The sequence below is a fragment of the Lonchura striata genome, chromosome Z (assembly GCF_050655825.1).
Source record: "Lonchura striata isolate lonStrDom1 chromosome Z, ASM5065582v1, whole genome shotgun sequence".
NCBI lineage: Eukaryota > Metazoa > Chordata > Aves > Passeriformes > Estrildidae > Lonchura > Lonchura striata.
In genome coordinates, this window is record NC_140740.1 from 60,053,164 (window position 1) to 60,076,673 (window position 23,510).

The 23,510-nt window shown below is 39.1% G+C and overlaps 1 protein-coding gene across 23 annotated transcripts in view; it reads left to right on the plus strand.

The window, feature by feature from the left end:
- MAST4 (microtubule associated serine/threonine kinase family member 4) overlaps positions 1 to 23,510 on the plus strand; it is a 278,614-nt gene that overhangs the window by 95,200 nt on the left and 159,904 nt on the right. For 13 of the 23 annotated variants that reach the window (XM_085566676.1, XM_021534406.4, XM_085566677.1 and 10 more), the window contains one exon: positions 18,525 to 18,599. The exons of 4 other annotated variants lie outside the window; for them this stretch is intronic. In XM_085566676.1, coding sequence (XP_085422802.1) covers positions 18,525 to 18,599 — 75 coding nt within the window. Of the gene's footprint in view, positions 1 to 3,161; positions 3,314 to 18,524; positions 18,600 to 23,510 lie in introns of those variants that run through there. 6 more of the 23 variants (XM_021534408.4, XM_085566695.1, XM_077790301.2 and 3 more) reach the window with 5 other exon arrangements.

Consider the following 23,510-nt stretch of genomic DNA (forward strand, 5'->3'; position numbering starts at 1 on the left):
TGCTGGACACAGAACTCCACTGTGCTGTCTCGGCACGGACAGGGCAGAATGCAGCACTCCTTTGCTTTTTAGTTAGTCTAGCTAGCTGAGGCAGCCCGAGTTTTCCCTGGACTGGTTTCCTTTCCCTTTCCTCGGATCCGTTCGAGCCTGCTCCGGACTGGGGCGCGGGGAGCACGGCGAGCTCGCACTGCGGCTCACCGGGGCTGCTCGGGGCAGCAGCAGCCTTGCCCAGCGCGGGGGCACCGATAACAGAGACACCACCCCAGAGACACCTTCTGGGTTTGTCATCTCTTCAGAGCGACAAATGAGTTTTGTCATCTGCTATTGTTCATTTTGTGTGCTGAGGAGTGCTTTGCCTGTTAAATAAACAGGTTTTTTTCCACTTCTCTCTCAGGAAATTTTCCCAAACTACTTGTGGGAGTAGGGGCCATGTGGGTTTGCTTTCTAGGGGGGCTCCTTTTGGAGGTTTTCTCCCAGATTTGCACTAATCCAGGACAACTGTACATGTTTTATTTTGTGATGCCTGTAAAACTGAAAGGAGCCCTTCTGCTACAAGTGATATGAAACAATATGTGTTTTGCTGTATTTTGTATCTATAAATATAGGGATAATTACACTAAAATGTTTCAAAGAGCATGGATTCTTCTTCTAAAACACAAAGTCTTAGATAGCACAGTCTTACATGCTATGGTTTTGGTGGTGAATGTAACTGAAATAATAATCTGAAAATAATAAAAACCTCCAGAAAAAACTCCGCTATGTGCATTTTTAAACATGAAGATGCACTTTCGGCATTTCTAAAGAGGCAATAACTACAACAATAAATTGTGAGAAAATTCAGTGGATGCTTTCCTTCTTATGTTACAAACATCTGCCTTCCAGTTCGTTCTAATACACCTTTATAAAATGCAGCACAAGTCTAAGAAAATGCCACTTCTAGAATTGATAGTGAATGCATTTCTCACTGAAAGGTAGTTTATACTCTTCTATTTGGGATTTATGTCATCTTCTGCTGAAAGGTAGTCTTCTATTTGTTTCATTCTTCTGCCTTCCAGTGTTACTTGGTAGCTGTACCAAAGACCTTCAGCATATTGCAAAATATGTTACGCTTGCACTCTGTAGTTGGATAGTTTCTTCATGCATGTACATCTTTGCTTTGTCTGCCTGTAATCCTTTCTGTAAATTTTCCTGCTATGAAATTATAGCCTCTGTGATACTTGAGGTGTTTTGTTAAGTTGTGGACTTTTTGCATCTGTCAGTGACACATTACTTGATGGTACGACTTTCTTATGCTGTTGTTCCAATAATGACCTCTGAACTAGTTGGCATGGGGTACTTTTAATTCATACATACACAGTTAAATACACAGGCTGAAATGATGGTTGGACTCAAGATAACTACACTTCAGTATTATTTACCTTTAAAGGAACTGATAAATTGAGCATTGCAAGATTTTGTATTTGAGTGATAAAAATAAAACTTGTGCAATATCTATAAAGATTGGGTATAAAAATGCAAACAGCCTTGCAATGTGTCATGAGAGACAAATGGTAAGTTTTTGCCTCTCACCCTTGAAACTTGACTGTCTTTGGTTAATTAAATTTTGTAATGCTGTTAACAAGCTTCTTACTGGAAGCATGTAACAGCATTTAGATTGTCATTCGTTTGCCTGTGTTGTTTTTGGAAACAGAAACATAGAAGAGATCCTATGTGAGGACAACATGGATGCGAATGATTGGGATAAAGTTTTAATGTGTTATCAGAAGAAGGAAGATGGCATTTTGAAATGGAAAAGGCAAAACAGGATTATTGGGTGGATCCCATAGGAGATAATGTAGCATTTTTCCCCTTTGTTTCAAGCAGGTGAGGGGATCTAGTCACTTCTCACTTTGATTCTGTAAAGCAAAAAAGTTTTCACTAGGGTCAGCATGCTGCTTGAGGAGATGCTATTCTTGAAAAATGAATTCAGGAGGGATGAGTAGCATTTGTTACAGAGGAAGGCAGGATGGTTGCATATCCCCTTCTGGCCTACAGATTTGTAAATCTATCAGTGTGTTTGATTTTCCTTGTCTCCCTCTTGTGGAATTGGAGTTTTGGTCAGTATGAGTATCTCCTTTCTTAACTAAAGTACTGCTCTGATCCTGTAACTGAAGTGTGTGATGGCTCAGTTTTAATCCATTGACCAAATCTGATGGATGCATTTGGAGCTGGAGACATGGAGGGACAGGAAGGAGAAAACATGTTCAGTTAATGTGACTGTGTAACTTAGATAAAATTGACTGCTTTTTAGAATAATACAGTTGGAAGTATCAGAGAAATCTAGCTTAATAGCAGAAATTATATATTTTTTAATTGTATCAAGTGTAAAACAATAATGTTAATTCATTTCAGTCGTATGAAGGAAGAGTTGAGAGCTGGGGGCAGGGAATACAGCAGCCTGCTCTTTTTCTGTTCTTCAGATAAGCTTTTACACTCAGTGTTATCCTTTCAGCAATCCTTCATTTTTTTTGTTCTAAATGCCTTTGCCCCTGGCAGGTTTTACTACTATGGAATGTACATGGACTACTTCTCAAAATGATGCAGTATGACAGGAAATCAATATTTCTTTTTCATACTAGATTTAAGGGTGTGATTGTCATTGCCTCATCTTAGACTGTTAATGGGTGAATAGCTAATAGTATATTGACAGCCTTTGCGGGCTGGGGGGGAAATCAGTGATCTGTTTAACCAGCAGCTTGGCAGACGTGAAAACTCCCACCGCCGTTTCGCTCCTTAAAATCTGTGCTTTCAGACATAACCTTTAAGGAGCCAGCACCTAGTTTTTGACGGAGATGAGTTTTCCTTCCACCAGTCGGGTCAGCTGAGCTGATGAGAGACCCTCGGGCGACAAGCCCAAGGTCACAGCCGGGTGCCTGCACCCTGAGACAATCCGTCCTCTCTCGGCGGGTTCTCCGCGGCCTCACATGGGAATCCAGTGGGGCGCGGCTTCTTAGGCGGCGCGGTTACAGCAGCGCTGCAGTGCCATCCTGCAGGAGGAGGCCAGCTCGTCCCTCACGGCTCCGGCGGCCCGCGCTGCCCGGCCGGCGGGGCCGCGGCGGCCGGACCGCGTCCCGAAGTTGCCGGGGCGCGCGCCTCGGGCGGTCACGTGCGCGGCGGCGCCAATCGGCGCGGGCGTGATGTCAGCGCTCGGCAGCCGCGGGGATGCGGAGCGGGCTCCGGGCGGTCCGGCATGGCCAGGCGGCGCCGCGCGGCGTGAGCGCGCCGGAGCGCCGGCATGGACGAGCCGGGCATCCTGCGGAGGCGCGGGCTGCAGGTAGGGGCGGGGCGAGGCGGCGCGCCCGCGGGGCGGCCCGCGCTCCCCGCAGTTGGGAAGTTGCCCTCCTCACCTGCGGCGGGGCGCGGCGGCGGCGGGCGCGGCGGCGGGGAGACACCTGTGGGCGGGCGGGGCGCGGCGGCGGGCTCGCCCGCGGAGCCGGCGCCGCAGCCCGCGCTCGGGCGCTGCGCGGCAGACGGCAGCGGCGGCGGCCGTGGGGCTCTCCCGCCAGCCGCGCTCCGCGCCGGGCAGCGGCCGGGCATTGCCGGCGGGGTGAAAGTTTGGCGGTGCTCGGCGCTCCGGGCGGCCGCGGCACACTTTGTCGAACGCCGGAGCGGGCGCGTCTTCCTTTCCCGGGCGGCTTTGGGCTGACTTTTCCGCTGGCGTCCCTAAAGTCTGGAAACCCCCGTAGCGAAGATAGGGCGAGGGTTACGGCACAGTGTTGGTACCGTATGTTGTTTGAACCCATGACTCTAACCATATACCCTTCTAGGATAATGCATAAGTCACTCAAATAATTAAAATGTGCATACTTATATACATATATTTGTCGGCAGAAAGTATAATAGTCAAGGATATATGACTACAGGCGAATAGACGGTGTAGTTACTTTTTTAATGTTCACCAAAATGGAGCACCACCTCAGACTACATCATTACGGCCCATTGTTCAGAAAGCCCCTTTGCTCAAGTAGCTCTCAGCGATGAATGTACTTCCTTTCTTTTGTTTTCCTCCACATCTGCAATTTCAATGGAAGGAGGGTGAAAAGGAAAGTCTCCATACATTTTGGATCGTATTCTTAAGTAATACGAACCCCCATAAAGCATTTAACATGCGCTGAACTTGCACAGTTCTGAACTTTTTAGTAAGATACCCTTTTTGATCAGTGCTTTCAACTTGGTACTGACCCAGTGCGACAGTTTCTTTTAGAGGTATAGAAGTAGAATCTGGAGCACATGTTCTTATGTAGCATACGGAAGTCCTGAAATTCTCTTGGGCCTTTTAAAGAATCCATTAACTTTTCTTTAACTTTATGTATGATAACACTTGCCTGTGGAAAGTGAGTAACTTAATAAAAAAGTAACTTCAGTCAGTGCTTCTATCTTAAATATTTTCTATCACTTGATGGCCATGTAGGAGGGAGAATCCCTGCTGCAGGTTGAGACTGTGGATGACATCTTTTAAAGGATATATAAGTTTCAAGAGGTATATCTTTATAGTGAAACCGGATTTCCTTCTCTTAAACTTGCTCTAATCCATTCAGTAGTGTAAACCGGATTTCTTCCTTTTGAATTAAACAGCAGTCTAGTCTTATTAGGTTATAACTTAAACCTTTGTGTGAAAAAAATGTGTTGAGGTTATTTTTATTTTATTTTCTGTGACTTTAACAAAACAATTTTAAATGAATACCAAAAATATTTTACAGAACAATTTACAGTCACCTAAGAGTATTGAAAGTTATATGGTGAATAATCCAAGTAGCAGAGGGGCCTGTTCACACTTGCAGTCCATGCAGTTTTTGAAGATATGTACTGTATGACTTTCCTTAGGATCTGGTCCTAGAATGGAGAAAATCAGCCAGTGGTCAAAAATGTTAAAATGGACATACTATCATTTAGAAAAAGATAGGAGGGGTAGAAATGCTGTTTACACTGAAGTTGTATTCATTAGATCTTTAAAGTGAATCTGTCTTCATACTGTCCTCTCGCTCCCCTTGCGTTCTTCTGTTGCTTTGTTCCTGTCTTCATCTGTTGTCCATGCAGCTTGCCTAGAGATGGTGATCTTGTGAGCTGGAAAGCAGGTTATATGACAAGGAATGTTTTAAGTTTTGTTTTAAGTTTTGTTAATAAATATTAAGTGTCTGAGTTGTTTACTTTGCTGACCTTTTGGTTTTATAGTACATTCCAAAATAGTGACTTCGTTAATTAATAGTCATAGTATATGTTTTTACCGTAAAAAAACCCAACCCTAAATAACACCTGCTCCTTGTTTTCTTTGGGAGTAATCCATATATTTTGCCCCTTTTTCTTTTTCATATGTTATTGATACTCTCTTGTAAAGACTGTTGAGTGTATTCTGAAAGGAATAAACAAAAAACCCCCACCAAAAAAAAAAAAAAAATCACACATCAAAATACCCCAAAAAACCTCCAAATGGAAAAAAAACAACAAACCCAAACAAACAAAACCCCCTGCAACAAAACACCCACCTCCGCCTCCAAAAAGCAAAACAACAAACCCCCAAAAACAACGGGGGAAAAGAAAAGGACATTTTCTGAGTTAAGATTGTTCTGAAGTACCTGTGATCTTCAATATAAGGTCAGGTAGCCCTATGTAACTTTGTCAGTTCTCTTCATTAGAAGTAGATATTTTAAAAGCAGGTAAAACTGCTTAAAAGCTGTGTGCTTTCATAGGTGAAGGTATTTAAATTAAGCAATGATAGAGAGCATATGAGTAAATTAAAAGCAAAGTTGGTATAACTGCTGGCTTTCTTTTTTCTTTGTACAGAATTTGCTTCAAAGCTTGATTTACAGGACACACAAACCATTTCCTTTTAGATGGGAACCTGATGTAGTTGTGTTTAATGCCTTGTACCATCGTGCTGTGTTTAAAAAAAAGCCAGGAAGCAGCTTGAATTGAATCTCAAAATACAAGCCTTAAGTAAATATGTAGACTTGGATGAATTTTGTTTGAGCTTGATATGTAAAAGATTTTTCTGTTGCTCAGCTTTCTGAAAGAAACTGAGCCTTTAATTGGTTGCAATCTGAATACACATACCTACTTAATTTTACTACAACCTTTTTCTGTGTCTAGTTGTGTGTTTGTATTCATAGAAGAATAAAGACCGAAGGTTTAATTGCAAAGAACACTTTTTTGGTAAGAAGCATCAGGACATCAGGATAAAATTGATAATTTCTTTCAACGTCTAAGTTTTTAAAGTGCAATTTAGTGTGCATTGAAATGACAATTTCTTGCAAATAAATTTGAAAAAGGCAAAACCAGCTAATTACTTCTTGCACATTATTAATTACATTCTTAATTGCAGTCTGCTAGCAGCCTGTGCTTGTAATTGTTTGACTACGCATTGTACTTCATATTGCCTTAAAGTAATGACTCCAAACCCAGATGATAGATGGTAAAGGTAGCACGTATTTCCCTGAATCTGTAAGGATATGGGAATGTGGGAGAAACCTTACTGCCAGAAGCAGCCAGCTTCAGTCATGCTTCCAGTGCTGATTAAGCTTTCACTTTGTCAGACAGATGCTTTGGGCCTTCACTTTTCCTTTTGCTAATTTCAGTTTGCATTTAAGTGGCCTGTAAACAGTGTCTTGTAAATCTTCTTGTGATTACATGAGCTTTTTTAATTAGACTTGCAGAGAAATTGACCAACAGCAGAGAAAGCAGCTGTACACGAAACCTCTCAAATGTCAAAGAAAATGCTGTGTTTATTTCTTTTCTTCTCTCTAGGTATATATACATTTTTTTTTATAATGCTGGAAAATTTTCATAGGGAATCTAATCCTTCTTTAAATTCAAGGTGACTGCATTGCATTGTTTGCAGTGATATGATTATAGTCAACATGGAAAATTCCATTTGGAAATCTAATATATGCATTGATTTGAGGGGGGAATGGGTATGAGATAAAAATAATTTAATCACAAAATTCAGACTTACTGCTGTAGAAATGGAAGTAAGCAATGTAACGGACCATGTGGTGTAAATGGAAAGTTGCTATTTTTGTGGATTTGAGAAAATCAATTTATATCAATTCTATATGTTTCTAGAAAAGGTGGCAAGGGGCACAGTCATTATGTAGCTTTGACTCCTTTCTTCTATCTTCACTACAGGAAAACAGTTATTCTTGTAGATAAATGTTTTGAAATGTGATACATAAATTGCCCAGACCTTTGCAAAAAGTCATACCTTACAGACTTTTCTAAGTACTTGCTTATTGGCTCAACTGGAAATGCATTTACTGAGAAATCAGAAAGAAAGAACTTAATGGAAAAATATGACCTTATTTGCAGTTCCTAAGCAGGTGAGATTTCTTTGGAGTAGAAGGTTTAATGAAAAGAATTCTTTCTGAAATACTGAAAATTGATGTGCGAAGTAAAAGGTTTATCTTGGAAGCCACACTCTACAGGAGAGGAAAGGAAAGAGGCAGACTGTAACTTTCTCTTTTCTAAATGCAGTTTGTGCTTAGGTAGGTAATTTTGGGTGGTCTCCTGAGAAAAAAAATGATAAAAGTTGAAGAGCATTAGTTGGAAGTTGGCCTGGTATCTCTTGCAAAGTGAAGAAAAAAGGGCGTAGAAGTCAGTCTTACAGATGAAGTTCTGTAAGAACCTCTTAATTGTCATTGGTTTGACAGTGTTCTTCTCTAGCGAGAGAGACCTTATCCGTTGTTTCTGCTTGTGTTTCTCTATTAGTGGAAATGTTTTTACAGTATCAAAAGAGAAGTTGTGTAACTGAATCAGTTCTGATGTATCTCTCTGCCTTCCAGTGAGTGTTTGGAAGAAAAAGTTTGTGGAGGGCGTGGAACCAGAGAAGGATTAAAAAACAAACAAACAAAAAACAAACAAAAATTAGCAGTTTGCAGTAGATTCAAATTAATCAGTTAAGAAGAAGAGGGATATAACACTTCTGGTGTTGTATGGGAATAGCCGTGTGTCTGCACTGTGTTAATACCCTGCTTAGTAATTTTACTCAGACCTGCCTGAAAGGGGGGCCTGAAAGGGGCCACACTTGCAAACTAAACTTCTCTACATTTACTAAAACCTCAACATTTTTAAAGTGATTGAGCTACCCAGGACTACTTAAATTGTGATATTTGCTCTTTAATTTTATGAGTGTATTGCACGAGCAACATACGTAGATGTAAAATGTAAAAAAAACCCCACTAAATTTTGTATAACCTTGGTAATTTTTTTTCCTGGATAGAGCCATATTTATTTTTGAATTGTCCCATACACTGTTACATAAAACAGGGCATCTTAGGTACTAAGAGTACCTAAAGTTAGAATAGATGGTTTCTTGGCTTAATTAGTGATAGGCAGTGATAGCTGCCATTAGAAAGCAAAGACCCAGCCTTCTGAGAAAAGAGATACTGAGATAAAGAACATATTTCCTCTCCTTCTTAGCTGTCACTTGTGCAGGCCTAATAGAGTGTACAATCTCTTGATCAGTTTTTCAGCTCTATTTTCCAGAAATTCATGCATTGTTACATGTTTGTCAGGTCCTCTAAAACACTGTGTCAGACATACTTTGCTATTATTTGAGGTGTGAAAGCTTTTCTAAAAGAGTTAATCTTTCAGATTATGCCCTCCCCCCCCCCCCCCCCGGCCCCGATCCCTGTCTTTGCTTTTCTGTATGTTGTAGTCACATTATTTCAGAGTCCAGTATCAAAAAAAGAAAAGAGAGCATCATGCTTCATCTGGAGCTAAAGTATTTGGTGTGGGGTCAAACTTGGTGCCTGTGGCCCATATCATACTTCTTACTAATGCCTTCTGATAATTGTAGCAAAATTTCTTCATAAAGTCTACAATATGTCACGAAACTGACGGACTGTTTTGTATTAGGTTTGGAAGGAGAAACATAAACTTAACATTTCTTTGTGTCGGGTCCATTGGTGAGCTCAGTGGTAGAGTCTGTAATGATTTGAGCTGATCTCAGTTGTGTTTTAAGGGTCATAAAACAAAGCAGCTTTGGTATCTTCTGTGTACTTGTTAGCTCCTCTTTTTAAGTTACTTGGCTTATCTCCAAAATCTACTTTTGTGGGTTTTTTAAATTTATTTTTTTCTTTGCCTGTTTTGTTGGTAACAGTAGGAATATTAGCTGCGTGAAGGACAGTAGCTTATTGAAACAGGATTTTTTTATAAAGTTCCATGAAATGTCCTTGGTTTGACAAATGGTTTTACTTACTTTGTTACAACTAATGCAACCAGTAATTATCTATATTTTCTTTTCAAATTTTTTTGTAAGATGCTTCCTTTGAATTTGATGCAATTTTGATTATGATGCTACTTCATGTGTCATACTTCACATAATGATTTTAGATTAGCTTTAACTAACTGATAAACTACATTTGTTTTAAAAGTCAAAAGTTTTAGATTTGTTAAATTATCTGTTTTCTCAAAATTGCCTACAGGCTTTGAGATGCTATTAATTCCTTCTATTAAATCGAGGCAAAACTTACTTCAAATTGCTTGTAACAGTACCAGTTATTAATTTGAACATTAAACTTACATAAAAATCCCTAAGTTACTTCTAGGATTTCAAAGCAGTATTTCCAAATACTGCAACTGATTTTGATCTTATTTTCTTGACTTTACTTTTCCCCCTGTACATGTAGGACTAACTTCTGCAATGCTAACCTTATTCTCTGTAGGATCCTTGTTTCATCCAGTGTAAATCAGAACATCATTGTTGTCTGTCAGCAACTCATGCTTTCTGTAATACTATTCAATTACTTTGTCTCAGATTCTAACTTGTGTTCCTCTTGGATTCCCTCTACCCCTTCATTCAAGTCTGCCTTGATTTTAGGTGTAAAGTTTGGTGCTTCTCAGTGGCATGCAACAGCTGGGATTAGAGATGAAAAGGATACTTGTATTCTGTGCCCTTGATAAAAAACAAGCTCTTCAGAGACTTTAGCAGCTAAATTCCAGGTTTTTACAGTGCAAGCTTTATTTTGAGTACTTTGTCTTTTTTGAAATTTCTTTGTTTTGTGTATATATGCTTGGCTTAGTTTCATAAGGATGTTAAGTAACACTTCTATGACATCAGGTTATCCTCCCCAACCAAGACACTATTTCAATGAACATGTGCATTGAAAAATATTACAAGATGGATGTTTTTTTAAGTTTTACTATTAGAAATGGGAGATCCAGTTTTAGCAGCACAATGTAAAAAATTCATCCTTGTCTGGATGCTGTAAAAGAAAATGTTGCACATGATCAAATCTGAAGAGAATGATTTTGTAATAAAACTTACAATCTAATTAAACTAATAGGTAGTCTGTGGTTAGAAGATGGGATTGTGATAACTGGTAGTTGCTGTTAGGAAACAATATGTTTTTCTGAATTTCACTTTCAGGTGTCTGGAACCTGGAAATACTTCAGAATATCTGCCCTGTAGAATTGACTTATGTGCATTGATATGTTTTGCTGAGATAATGTCATATCCTCTGATAGTATTTTAGCCGTAGAAAACTACAGCTTTAAGTGTGCATGTTTATGCATGTGTTCTGTGTATTTGAATATTCTTGGTAGTCTCTACAAATAAATCATGCTATATCAAATACAGAAACATATCTGAAGATGTTTTTCAGCTAATGTAGATTCTTCTCCTGTCCCTCATTGTAACTTTCTATGTGAAAAGTAAGGAAAGTGTGCTAAGTGTACAAAGTGTATGCTTGCTTTAACTTCTGAATTATTTTGATGTGAAAAGGGGTTTTTAATGTGTTTTACCACTTTCCTTTAAATTATGACTCTAGAAGAATACCATTTCAGTTGCTATAAAAAAGCCTAGTGGTATGTACCCAAGTTGTGCAGATACATTAGGGGAATTCAACAGTCAGAATTTGTGTGCAGAAGAACCTGGAAGTATTCCCCAAACTCTTAAGTTTTATGAATACAACACTCATGAGCGCAGCTGGAAAATTTAGGTTATGAGTGGAAAATTGATTTTAGGACTTCAGTGTCCCTTGGGAACCCAGCTTTTTAGTTTTTAATTACTTTGTTTTTTTGAGATTTTAGTAAATGCTGAGAAGTTCAGTAAAGGAAAGAATAATATAAATGAAAAATTAGAGGAAATGTTTGTGACGAGAGTAAGCGCTACATTTCATGTTACTCTGATTCTATATTCATGTGCTGGTCTCTTTCAGTTCTTTAAGACAGAATAGTGTATTTGTGTTTTAACATTGCAGAGTATCACAGTTTATTTGGTGTGAGGAAAGTAGTGGTCAAGTATGGTGTATTATTAGGCTGACAATGATAAACAGAAGGCTTTAACATTCAAGCATTAATAACATTTTCATATTTGTCACTTTTGTCATGAGTATTTGCTACTGTCTGGAAGCAACAGTTCAAAATTTTTTTTAGGACAGGGTAGCCAAAATCTACAAATTTTTTGGGTTGGTTGGCAGCAAAGAAGATTTGAGGTTGAGCATATCACCTCTATGACCTGAGCAGGGGCTATTACTGCATTTACATACTTTCTTTTGTAGTTGTGATAAGAGATTTAATCCTTAACAAATGTATTTGTATGAGGTAACTGCAAAGACATTGCATTTGACTGAGGAGACTAGTGCCTGCTAGACTGGAGCATCATCTTGACTGTTAAGTTGCTTCAGTGTAATTTTTTTCTTGCTCTTAGGACTGTGCGTTGCTTTACTCCTCATATTTCAGCACAGATTTATTTCATGCATCTTTGGAATTTGTTTTATGTTGCTTGCAATTTGCCTTACCAGTAATGCCAACTTAATTTTTCTCCATTTTGTCTTCTGGCATTCTTTCTTACATTCTCCTTATGGTCACAGCAAAATGACCAAATCTCAAATCTTGTCTGATTGAGATTGCAGCTCAGGACTTGAATATTTTTGAACATTTTTGAGAAAACTTTGGAACTGATTTTATTGTCTGATTTTTTATGGTGTTCAGGGGTTTTACAGTAGGATAACAAGAGAACAACCACCTTTTTTTGTTTTCTGAATTTTTGTTCCTGTGTATTTATTTATTTGTGTATGCTTAGGGCTGATGTCTTTTAATGGTTTCTGTAGCACCTTATGTCTCTTGCTTTATTTTAACAGTAAGAACTGAGCCTTCCAGTTAGTTTTTTAGCACTTCTGCAAAATGTAGTAGTGTATGCTTTTTGATTGCCTGTTTTACCCTAAAGACACCTTCCATTATTTCAATGTAATTTCTTTCTGATGTGGAGTCTATATGACAAATCAATAACCTTTTCTGATGCTGAATCCAGTAATGCTGGTCTGGCTTACAGGTTTGTGAAGTTTGTTTTCCTGTCTTGAGGCTCCCAGGAGATACATGGGGAAGATTCAGTTACTTTTAAATGGATGAGTTTCTGCAAAGGAGCTATTCTAGAAAAAAGGTCTTATTAAAACACCCATTTTTTATGTGCATTCTCTTTAGTACCACTGAGGAAATGCAGTAATCAGTGAGGATCCTGTCAAAAATTAGTTCTTGCCCCCTTCTCCTTCAAAATGGAGTTCTTTGTTCAAATGCTGTAATGATTGTCTGAACTGGAAGTGATTAGGGAGAAGAGGGTAGTGCCATAACTAGGGGGGCTAACAGGAGAGTGTCTGGCACACTGATGTGTTAGACTGCCAAGCAATTTCAGCAAACATGTTAGTTACACATTTATGTTATTCAGAACATAACATCTGTTGCTGTGGTGTAAGAATGGGATACAGAAATTTACCTGAGATGATTTTTTTGTCTGCCAGAACTTTCTCTTGCTAACAGCTTTATTGCTGCAAGATACATTCCTGGCCTTTGGTTTGTGTTCTGTGGAAGATAGCTTTCAAGGGTTTGTTTTCTTACTGTTCAAAATTGAAACTGCACATGTGTGTTGGTTTTTATTGACATGGTATCTTCCCTTGGCTGTAAGGATTGTCAGTTGTGCCATAATGTGACATTGTTTGTCAAAAAACTGACAAACAGTTATGACTGTTTTTCAAATCCCATAACTATGTAGAAATCTTTCTTACTTAACTATGCTTTTTCTCTGCAGAGAGATGCCTCTGAAGCAGAAAGAGCTTTCCTGATCAGCCTATAGAGCTTGGCTCAGAGCCTAGTTAAGTATTACACTGGAATTCAAATTTTAGGGCAGTGGACATCAGCAAGAAATGAATATTTTAGTAGTTAAAAACCAAGCCAAACCAACACATCCCTCTCCCCCCAGCAAATCCCAAAGGATTTCACACTTGCTTCTGAAAGGGAAGGACTGTGTGTTACAATTTATAACTTGGTCCTGCCCCCACACTTGGCATGCTGGCTGTTCTGTTTTACAAAAATGAGTAATTTGAATTCAGTGTACTTTGAAGTTATGGAGACTAAAATGCAGGATTGTTGTTGGTGTTGTTTGTTACCTCTTGTACCAGTACAAGGGCTTGGAGATATTTTTAGATTGTACTATATTATCAGAAGGGTAAGTTCCGGGCTTCTGAGCACTGCTGGTCTATAGGCTTGCTGCGTGTATTGAGTCTCATAGTTTCGTCATCAATCTGTTGCATTATTTGCATGTTACCTTGAGTAATTCAGCTTTTCCACACTGTATACCCTTTAAGTGTCGGTGAATTTTCAGTATCATTGCATGTAAGCAGAGTATGTTTTGCTGTCTAGTTTTGTGAATTTTTGTGGGAACAGAATGTGTACAGCCTCCCTCTCTCTCTGCATATCTCTGCTACCTCTATATCTTATTGTTTTAATAAGTTGTTTTAATAAGTTGAATTAATTTTTATGAGAGAAAGGCTCCCAGTGCCTGTAAAGACTACTCTTTTTCCTTTCTTCTTAATTATGAAAAGCTATTAACCAATCTGCACCCATAACACTGAAAATTTGAATAGTTTACCTTTTGAGTCTTCCTAGATCTTTTGTTTTTTCCTCTTTCCAAGTCTCATGTTATTGCTGAAATAAGAATAGCATTTAATTATCTCTTTGGTAAGTTGAAACACAGAGAAATTTATTTGTACAAGATGGCTAGGCTACTGATAACCTTACAGCAGATAAGATATAACCTTAGATAGAATGTAATAGAAAAAAAAGAGATGTCAAAATTTTGTCTATTAACACACTTTCAAGGATTAAGTATGAAATGATCATAATGTCTGGATGGACATAGTCTAATCATCAGTAGCTTTTACTAAGCAGATATCTGATAGAGAAGGCCTTGGTGTTGTTTACAGATCTGTTCAGCAGGTATCCAGTGCCAGGAAGCTGTGTATAGGAAGAAATGCTAATGCTAATATAGCACACTGACTGTCTGAATGATATAATTAATAAAAACATAACTGGGTAATATCGTAAATTAGTGTTGCAGTGATGCTGTTGAACATTTTGGTAATGTGAAATGACTTGATTGTATAGCCATGCCACCGTATTTACTGCTTTCTTTGCTATATCCTAAAACTATTGAGTTATCAGAAGTTGAATGGCATTCTTTGTTGATGATATCTTGGCTCCTTTGAAGCAAGAAAGAAAGAAAGAGAAAAAAATCAGATTAAACATATTACATTCTAACACATTTTTATTCCTAATTTTCTTATTTACTTTGTCCTTTCTTGTACTTTTGCTGTACGCTCACAGCTGTATTTACATAGCCCTCCTAAATAGATGAATTATAACAGAGTAACATTTTAACATTGCAGGAGAAAGAAAGGAAAAAAGGGATCTTTAGAGCAGTTAAAAATATACAGTGTAGTGGTTTGGTAATTGAATAGAACAGCTGCATCTAGTGTGAGACACTATACAACAGGAGGTAGATTACCATATAAAGGAATGTAACAAAAAGTTTAGATGACAGCAGGTCTTGGCGATAAGTTTTGCTGTAGCTATTGCTAAACTCAAATGCCAGGATGCTCAGTCATCTCTATAGGACACCTCTATATATCAGTCACCTCTATAGGACACTTAAGGACGTGGCAGGGACTTGAGTCTTGGGTGCAGATATATCTTGAGATAGCCTAGGGCTAGTCTTGGGGGAAGCATATTTAGAATGATCATAGTTTCAGGTTGTGTGAATAGTCTTGTCAGCATAAGGATTTGCCCAGCTTGATGTGGATGGAGTTGTGTCTGTGAATTATTTTTACTTCAGTGCTAAATACTTGCAGATCTGTCAGAGACCAGCTGTGGGGTTTGTTGGTGAATTCATCTCCTCTGTGAGGAATTTTTGCACTCATTTCAGATCTTGGTCTGGCAGCTAAAAAATGTGGAGAGGAAAAAAAAAGAAGTCTGTGGCCATTTCATTCTGGAGGTAGAAATCTCTTCAGATAAGACCATGTGCTTCTGTCACTTGCTATTCTTGCTGTTCTCTTGATACTCATGTTTTCATGAGACTAGCCACACAGTGAATGGTAGCTACTCTTAATGGAAACAGCTTTTGGTATCAGTAGTGAAGCCTATACATAGCTGAATTAGCTACCAGCCTCTTCAGCCAAAAGCTTATTTTGTCCTCACAGCTATTTTCAGGCTTCTGTGACTTCAGAAATAAACTACGTGCAATACTTGTTGCCCCATCTGTGTTGCTTTTTTTTTTTTTTTTTTTTTCTTTTTTTTTGTGGGGTGTGTGTTTTTGGTTATATGTTTTTTTTTGTTGTTGTTGTTGTTTTTCTTACCCCAAGATGTGTGTTTCCCACAAGATTATTTCTTTGATTTCGCATCTGTTAAATGAAATAAGTTTCTGTCTCTTTCTGCTCCCATGCCAATTTTCTGCATGCCACCTAACTAAAATACTAAAATACCTTATTATTGAGTTTATTATTTAGGTTATCATTTAGGATTATTTAGGATCTGTCTTTAGCTGTGTTTGTTGACTTGAATTGTGTTGGCTTTTGTAAGGATTTTGTTTTCTGACAGTAGTTTTATTATGTCAACTTATTATTGCAACTGACTGGTTCCTCTCTAAAGGACATTCATCCTTCAAGGATATCATGGATCTACTGTATGTGCTTTACTGGTAATAACTGCAGAGACTCTGAATGCTTAGTCTTTTCAGCATGTAAGTTTTTGTTGTTATTGTTATTATTTTTCAGTTTTTCTTTTTTTTTTTCCCCCCCAAGTCAAAGATTGTTGTGTCTCTGTGACATTGACTCTGGTTTGTCTGCCCTTATTAGACAATCCTGTATGGAACAGTACCTACTGCTGACATTGGCAGAAAGTTTCTGTTTTTATCAGCTGGAATGTAATACTAAGGAACATGACATTATGATGCAGAGCTTGTATGCATACAGTCTAATGTCTCTAATGTCTTCAAATGCTCTATGTTGAATTTTTTATCATAGTGAAAGAACCCGATTCTTTGCAGCTTTTTTTAATCTCTTGTTGATCTTAGTTTAACCTTTACATGTCCTGATGATAAACTATCATCTTTACATGGGACGGTACTGCATGAAGTCTACCCTGACTGTTTTGGGCTAAAAAGTGAACTGTTAATATATTCTGATTCAGAATATTGTATTGGCTGATGTGATTGAAGGCACAGCCCATTTAATAGCCTGAACTCTGACTTTCCTTTTTTATAGGAGTAATGACATAAATTTAGGTAGACATTTTTGCTTCTGAAATTGTATTGGTGCTGCACTGGGTTTTTTTTCTATGTGTAAACTGTGTTTGTGCCAACTCTTCTGGAAAGCATTCTGAAGGAGAGACTGGAAAGAAAGAAAAATGTGACTAAAGGAAGAATTCCACATTTATCAGTTAAGTACAGGATCCCATGTCAGATTAGTTAGTAACTTAATATAGGAGAAGGTAAGGCCTCTGAAGTTCAGCATTTTTGCTAGCTAATGTCCAGGTTAAGCTGACCCTACCATTGTTTCCAAACTGTGACAGAAAGGAGACCCTTTTCAAGCATCTGTTGTTCATTATATGAAATTTGATGTTAGATTATAATGTCAAGGGCATTGAGAAATTTTAAAAGAAATTGTTAAATAAGAAGTGTAAAGGTCATCCAGCCATAGTACTTACTGCTAATTTTAGTCTATTACACCAGTAATTTAATGGAATGCTACCAAGATACATTGCCATCAGCAGAACCATCTTCTGCAATTGTAACCAGGTGTTTAGGCAAGTGTTGGATAATTACTTTTTCTGTAATGCTGGTTCTATTGATTAGAGCTAGTTTACACTACTCCTGTTGCTGATTTGGTGAATTATGATGTAATCTTCCCACTGTGGCTGTAATCTTTATTTCCACCAGATCTTTTTGAGTTACAGGACAGGTTCTGTCTGTGTGGTGTCATGCTAGAAATAGAAGCTTTTTTGTTAAGGAGGTGTAGAAACTTCTTTTATAAAAATGTTTTTTGAAAACTAAGTCTTGAGACCTTGAAAAATATTTGAGTAGCATTGTATTTTCATTTAAACAACCCTGTGAATATCTTTTCAGAAATAGGAGAGGGTCTGTCTTATATTTTTAAAATACTGTGACTTTTTTTTCCAAAGAAGACTCTTAGGACAATTGTTCATTGGCTCTGACAGAAAAAAAGAAAAAAAGAAAGTGAGAAAGAAAAAATGGATCTTATAAATTTTCATTCTCTGATTCTTGGGATTAGAAGCAGGCTCTTCACCCATATCTTCTCCCCTTCAGACACACATCTGAAATAGCAGACTTACTACATACTTAGTACAGAGTAAGTAAAGTTCATACTTACTACAGCAATGAGGGGCTTTCAGAATTGGAAAGTTTCTGGAGAGATTGACGCAGCATGTTTGAAGTGACATGGGGAAGAAAATAAATGTCGCACTTCTGTCTCTTGGATATTAATTGAAACTAGTGTCTCGTGTCCTGGAAAAATCTCTTGTTGTATTGCACATGCAATGAAGACTATCAGGTTTCAGGCTATTTTTCAGCTGAATGCTCTTTCCGGTTTTGCTTTCTAAAATACTTACCTTTTACCTGTGTGAGCCTAGGCTTTCTTTGTTTTCTCAGGCAAGGACATTAATCTCTCTAAGGTAAAAGTGTCTAGAATTTAAGGTGATTATTGCAGGTCTGGGTGGAGTATATGAATCTAAAAAAAATCTTACTTTACTAGAGGAGATTTTGATGTTTGTGTTGAAGCATAAATCCAGCTGGATTGGGGTTTTTGTGTTTAACTGCATAAGTTGATACAGAAAATGTAAGATAATGTGTATACTTTGGAAAAGTGAAATTAATGTTTAATGTGTGTATCTGGAAGTGAAGTAAGCATTTGTACATGTGTATATATGTGGATTTATAGGAGACAGCATTATTAAATGTGTGTGAATAATATGTATATAAAAACTTAGAGATGCTGCTTTTTAAAGCAAATGCTTCGTTTTCTCTCTGATATCTGTACAGTGGTATTACTTAAATTGATGTAATAAAGATTTTTCAAAGTTAGTGAAAATACAGTTCAGTTAAATACTCTCCCTCTCCCTTCTCCAACATCCTCCATTCCATCCCCTCCACGATCCATTGCCCCCCTTTCCTCTGTTCTTCCTCCCCTTTCTTCATTCACTGTCAGGAAGGGACGCCTCAGAAGAGTCATTTCAGCTCCGCACGCCACCGTCAGAGACTAGTGGAACCATCAGCTACAAAAGTGAGTGCCTTTATTGAAGGACCATTTCTAAAATGGAATGTTGTGTCAGCAGAGGATATGTTGCTAAAGAGAAGCTCTTTGAGCTTGATGGGGGAATTGATTCCTACTCAAGTGCAGCAGTTGTTTTTTTAACTTTAAAAAATTGTGGGGAGATTTTGTTTGTATCTGCAAAATGTAATAGAAACTGTAGAAAAGTTCCACTTTGCTTTTCTGAGTTTGTGTGATGTCTTTTTGTAAGTCCATGTGAAGTTCATTTGTCTCATTCTTAAACAGCAAAAGGTTTAAATTGAATAAAAAATTGGCAAGGATAAGAAAATAGTCAAACACTATTATTGAGTGCTATGAAGCAATACGAAGTTTTGTATAGATAGACTGGCATCAAAAGATGATTGAGCAGATGCAATAACAGTACTTCCTAGTTCATAAGGCTGTTCCACCTTTTTAGAGATGTACTCAAAAACTTCATAGTAACTTCTAATAAAATAAACTACAGTGCACATTTTAGAGCATCAGTGTTCAGCTGTATTTATTTTGTGCTACTTATTTTGTGAGACTCCATCAAATATGAAACTGTGTATCCATTACTACGACTGCCTGGAAATCCCATTTTTCACATTATTTGAGATACTGCAAAATTAATTGCAGTATTTACATACAACTTTTAATACAGATTGAAGTAGGTCTGTGATAGCATTCCTGTTTATGTAAGAAAAGCCCTGATTTTATATTTTGTCTTACATTTTAATTAGGATTCCAAATACTGTTGTCAGACTGATTCCTTCTGTTTTTATATATGTTAATTCATTAGGTATTAGTAATGTTGAGTTTTATAATTTCTTTCAGCATGTAGTAACATTATCAATGCTAAGATATCTTTTTGGGGGTTTTGGGAAGAGCATTTTGGGGTTTAAAGAAGCAAAAGTAAGTCAAACACTCACACGCACACACACCCCCCCAAAAAAGTCCCAAAACCATACACACATATGCACACACACCCCCCCAAAAAGTCCCAAAAACATACACACACACACATACGCACACACACCCCCCAAAAAAAGTCCCAAAAACACACACACACACACACACGCACACACACACACGCACATGCACGCACGCACGCATGTATCAGCCTGTACTCATGACAAGCCACTTTCTGTGTGCATTACTATTTACTGGAATCAAGTAATTTCTGCAATGGGTAGAGCCTCAACGTGATTTAAATGAAAAATGTCTACTGAAGCGCAGTTCTGTGGATATAAGTGTGCTAAGTTTTGCTTCCTCCTCTTACCTAGTTTTCCTACATTTTTTCACAATGCCCCAGTGCCCTACTGTTTGTCTGAATATACATTGTCAAAGGTAGATGTGCTGTCAAAACCTCAGTGTGGTAGCTATGAGTAACCTTAGTATTTGCTCTTCTGTTTTGTTTGGGACAGAAGGACTTGCTTGGTGTTTCTAGAGTCCTAAGCCACTGAACTTTAGTTTCTTTGCTGCTGGGAGAACATCCTGATACACTCGGAGCATGTCAGCAGCTCAGCTCTGCTGGACACCAGCCCAGCATCCAGAGGGGGCTGTTACCACAGACAGCATCAGCTACACCTTTCCCCTGCAATGACTGCCAGTAGTTTCAGCATGACCATCTGCTTAGAAAAAACTTCTCAGCACATAGTAAGAAGAGCATTGCTCTGGTTTAGTGTTTTTTTTTTTTATTAAAATATGTCTGGAAAGAGAAGGAAGGAAAAGACAAATGAGCAAAGAGGAGGAAGGGGGAGGGGAAGAGAGAAGGCAAATAAGAAGCACTTCTTCAGTGCCAGTGGGAAAGAAGAGAAAAACTGCAAGTTCATAGTTCTCTGTGACCTCCAGGTCACTCACATAATCTCCCTCGCTGTCCAGGCAAGAGACTGATGAAAATCTGGAGCAGTAGTCTTCTGAGTCCTGTTCTTTGGTAACATTTCACTGAGTGGCCAGTACTTAGACATGGTGAGCCTGTAAAATTAACCAGCATGTGTACCCATCTGTGCTGCCAACCATGCCTTCTCTTCTTCTCTGGTACACATTTCTCAGTGGAGAATAGGTGCCATGCTTTACGTCCTACATGTATGTGCTTTTCTTAGCCACAACCACCCTTGCTGTGTTCTTGAAATCAACAGCTGAAAGTACTGTACATCCCTGGTCTGGCTGAGGTAATTTGAGCTATTAATTTCTGTTTGTTTCCTCATCCTTCCTGCATGCCTTCTCCCTTCTTTTGTGCAAGGGTCACATGCAGGGGCTTGGATGATGTGTTTTGGGCTCATGGAGTCATAGAATTTTCAAAGTTGGAAGAGGCCTCAAAGATTATCAAGTCCAGTTGTTAACCCAGCACCATATTCACCATTAAACCATGATTCCAGGTGCTGTATGTTTTGAACACTTCCAGGGATGGTGATTCCTCTGCTTCCCTGGGAACCTTGTTCCACTGCCTGAGCTGTGGGGAAATTGCTCCTAATACTCAATCTAAACCTCTTGTAACATAACTTATGTCTAATACTTCTCTGGGTTTCAAATGTGGGAGATGTCATGTTAACCTGTGGTCAGACCCCACTCAGGTGGGCCCAGCTGATGGAATGTAGAATCTGGTTTGGCCTTGGCAGCTCACCAGAAAGTTTTGGAATAGGGATATTGGCTGGTGATTATAGGACAAGGTGGCATAGTTTGCTGCTCTACATCGTGCATGTCCTGGAAGTGGACATGAGAATTGTGAAAAGGTGGTTTTCAACATCTTTTTTCAAGACTGTTGAGGCTGTGCTGGGTTATTACTCTATGGGCTGAGACTACTCAAGAAAGGGAAGGAAGACAAATCTGTCCTGGAGCAGGTACTGCATCTCATTGTGTGCTGGTTGGAAGAGAAACCTTGAGCAGATTTGGCTGGCCAAAGTGTGGCACAGTGCACTGATTAACAAAAGGGGGATATCCTGTGTTCTTCAAAGGCTCATCTGTGTTCCAAGGACACGCTTCAGGCAGTGTGAAATCCTCAGTATTTACTATTCAGATCACTATGAAAGTAAAGGAGGGAAGTGCTGTTAGCACAGGGCTTCTGAGAGACAAGCTGTGTCTTTCCTTTGTATTCCTGTTGCACTTGAAGAACTGCTGTTTTCTGTTGGTCACCTACAGACTGCTGCAAGTCAGCCCTTACCAGTAGTTGCTGTGACAATCTGACCAGAAAGCACTCCGCCTCAAGGAATCCATTTGCAAAGCAGCTGGTGAAGAAAGCCCACAACTTTCTCTCATGAAGTTGTAACTTGGTGGGAAAGTTGGACTCCAATTCCAAAGACAGCTCCAGTTTCCAAAGGCAATGGCAGTGCAGCCTGTCTCCCAGTCCTACCTGCATACACCTTGTATCTCTGCAGACATACCTGCTGCAGTACCTTTTGACAGACTCCTCTACCTTTTAGGCCTACAGATCGCTGACCATTCATTCCTGGGCTGTGGGGGAGCGAGGATGCTCTCCTGTTCAAGACTAGGAATGTGGCTGAGAGTCACTTTTGCAGGTAGTTCCAGAGTAGGAAGCTGTAGAAAGGCAAGTCTGGCAGAACTTCTTCAGCTGTTTGTTTTGTCACGCTCATTTGTGCCTCAGGAAGAGCTGGCAGTTGTTCCTGTTGGTGCAGGTGCACAGAAGCCTCATGATCTGGTTATGCTAAACCAAGGACTATTTTGCCTGCTTTCAGACCAAATACAGCAAATTGCCATCAACATATCTTGCATGCTTTTCTTTAAGCTTTTTTAGTTCAGCTCTCATAGTTAAAAAAATACACACTACACACACAGACACAGACACACCCACACACACAAAATCCCCCACAAAAACAAAGAAAAAAATTAAAAACTTATTACTTTGGAAATGTTTTGTGTCTTGGCACTGTAAAGACAGGTGCGATCCTTTTTATTCCTTTTGCCTTCCTGTGCAGCAGCTGTTTGCCCAGGTGGCAGGATGTAGTGGAAGCACAGCCTGCACAGCTTGCAGGGACTGTTGCTTGTATCAGGGATGTTATTTGGGCTTGGAGCAAGACCATCACAAACTCGTAAAGGAATACTGGTTTTGTGCCTACATTCTGATGGGCTTTGTTCTGGCGTTTAATTCTGCATGTCCCAAGTTTCCTGCATTTGCCTCCTAACCTCATGGTTAGGGGAGAATGGTTGTATTTGGGAGACTTGGAAGCAAGATAGTGTGTCTCATGAGAGCAGCAGGAGTGCTGTGTGAGTCAGAGGACTATGAGTTACAAATTGCCCAGAAGATCATTCATTTGTGGTCAGCTGACTGCAGTGATTCACTTGTGTCTGCTTGTCCTGGACCCTGATGAAGTCCATTTCTGGGTCAGTGATTAGGCTGACCCAAAGCAGCAAGGAACATGCTGTATTGACTTAGTGAGATGAATGCTTTGTGAGGGAAGAGGATCTTGGCCTGTCCAGTCAAAAGAGAGTAGAGTTGTTAGGATATGGTGCTATGAACTTGGACAGCTATGAGCTTGTGTTGGGTCTGATGCAAATCCGGGAAAGCTAAACTTCAAACAATTACACAGTCATAGAATGGTATGGATTGGAAGGGACCTTAAGATCCCTAGTTCCAATTGTCCTGCCATAGGCAAGCACGTCTTCTGCTAGACCAGAGCTCTATTCAGCTTGGCCTTGAACACGTCCAGGGATGGGATATCCACAGGTTCTACAGGCCAGCCTGTTCCAATGCCTCACCAACCTCACAGGAAAAACTTTTTTCCCAATGTCCAATCTAAGCCTGCCCCCTTTCAGTTTGAAGCCATTACTCTTTGTCCTCTCACTACATGCCCTTGTAAAAAGGTGTCTCCATTATTTTAGACTCCGTTCAGATACTGAGTTAGGTCACCCTGAAATCTTCTGTTCTCAAAGGTGAACAATCCCAGC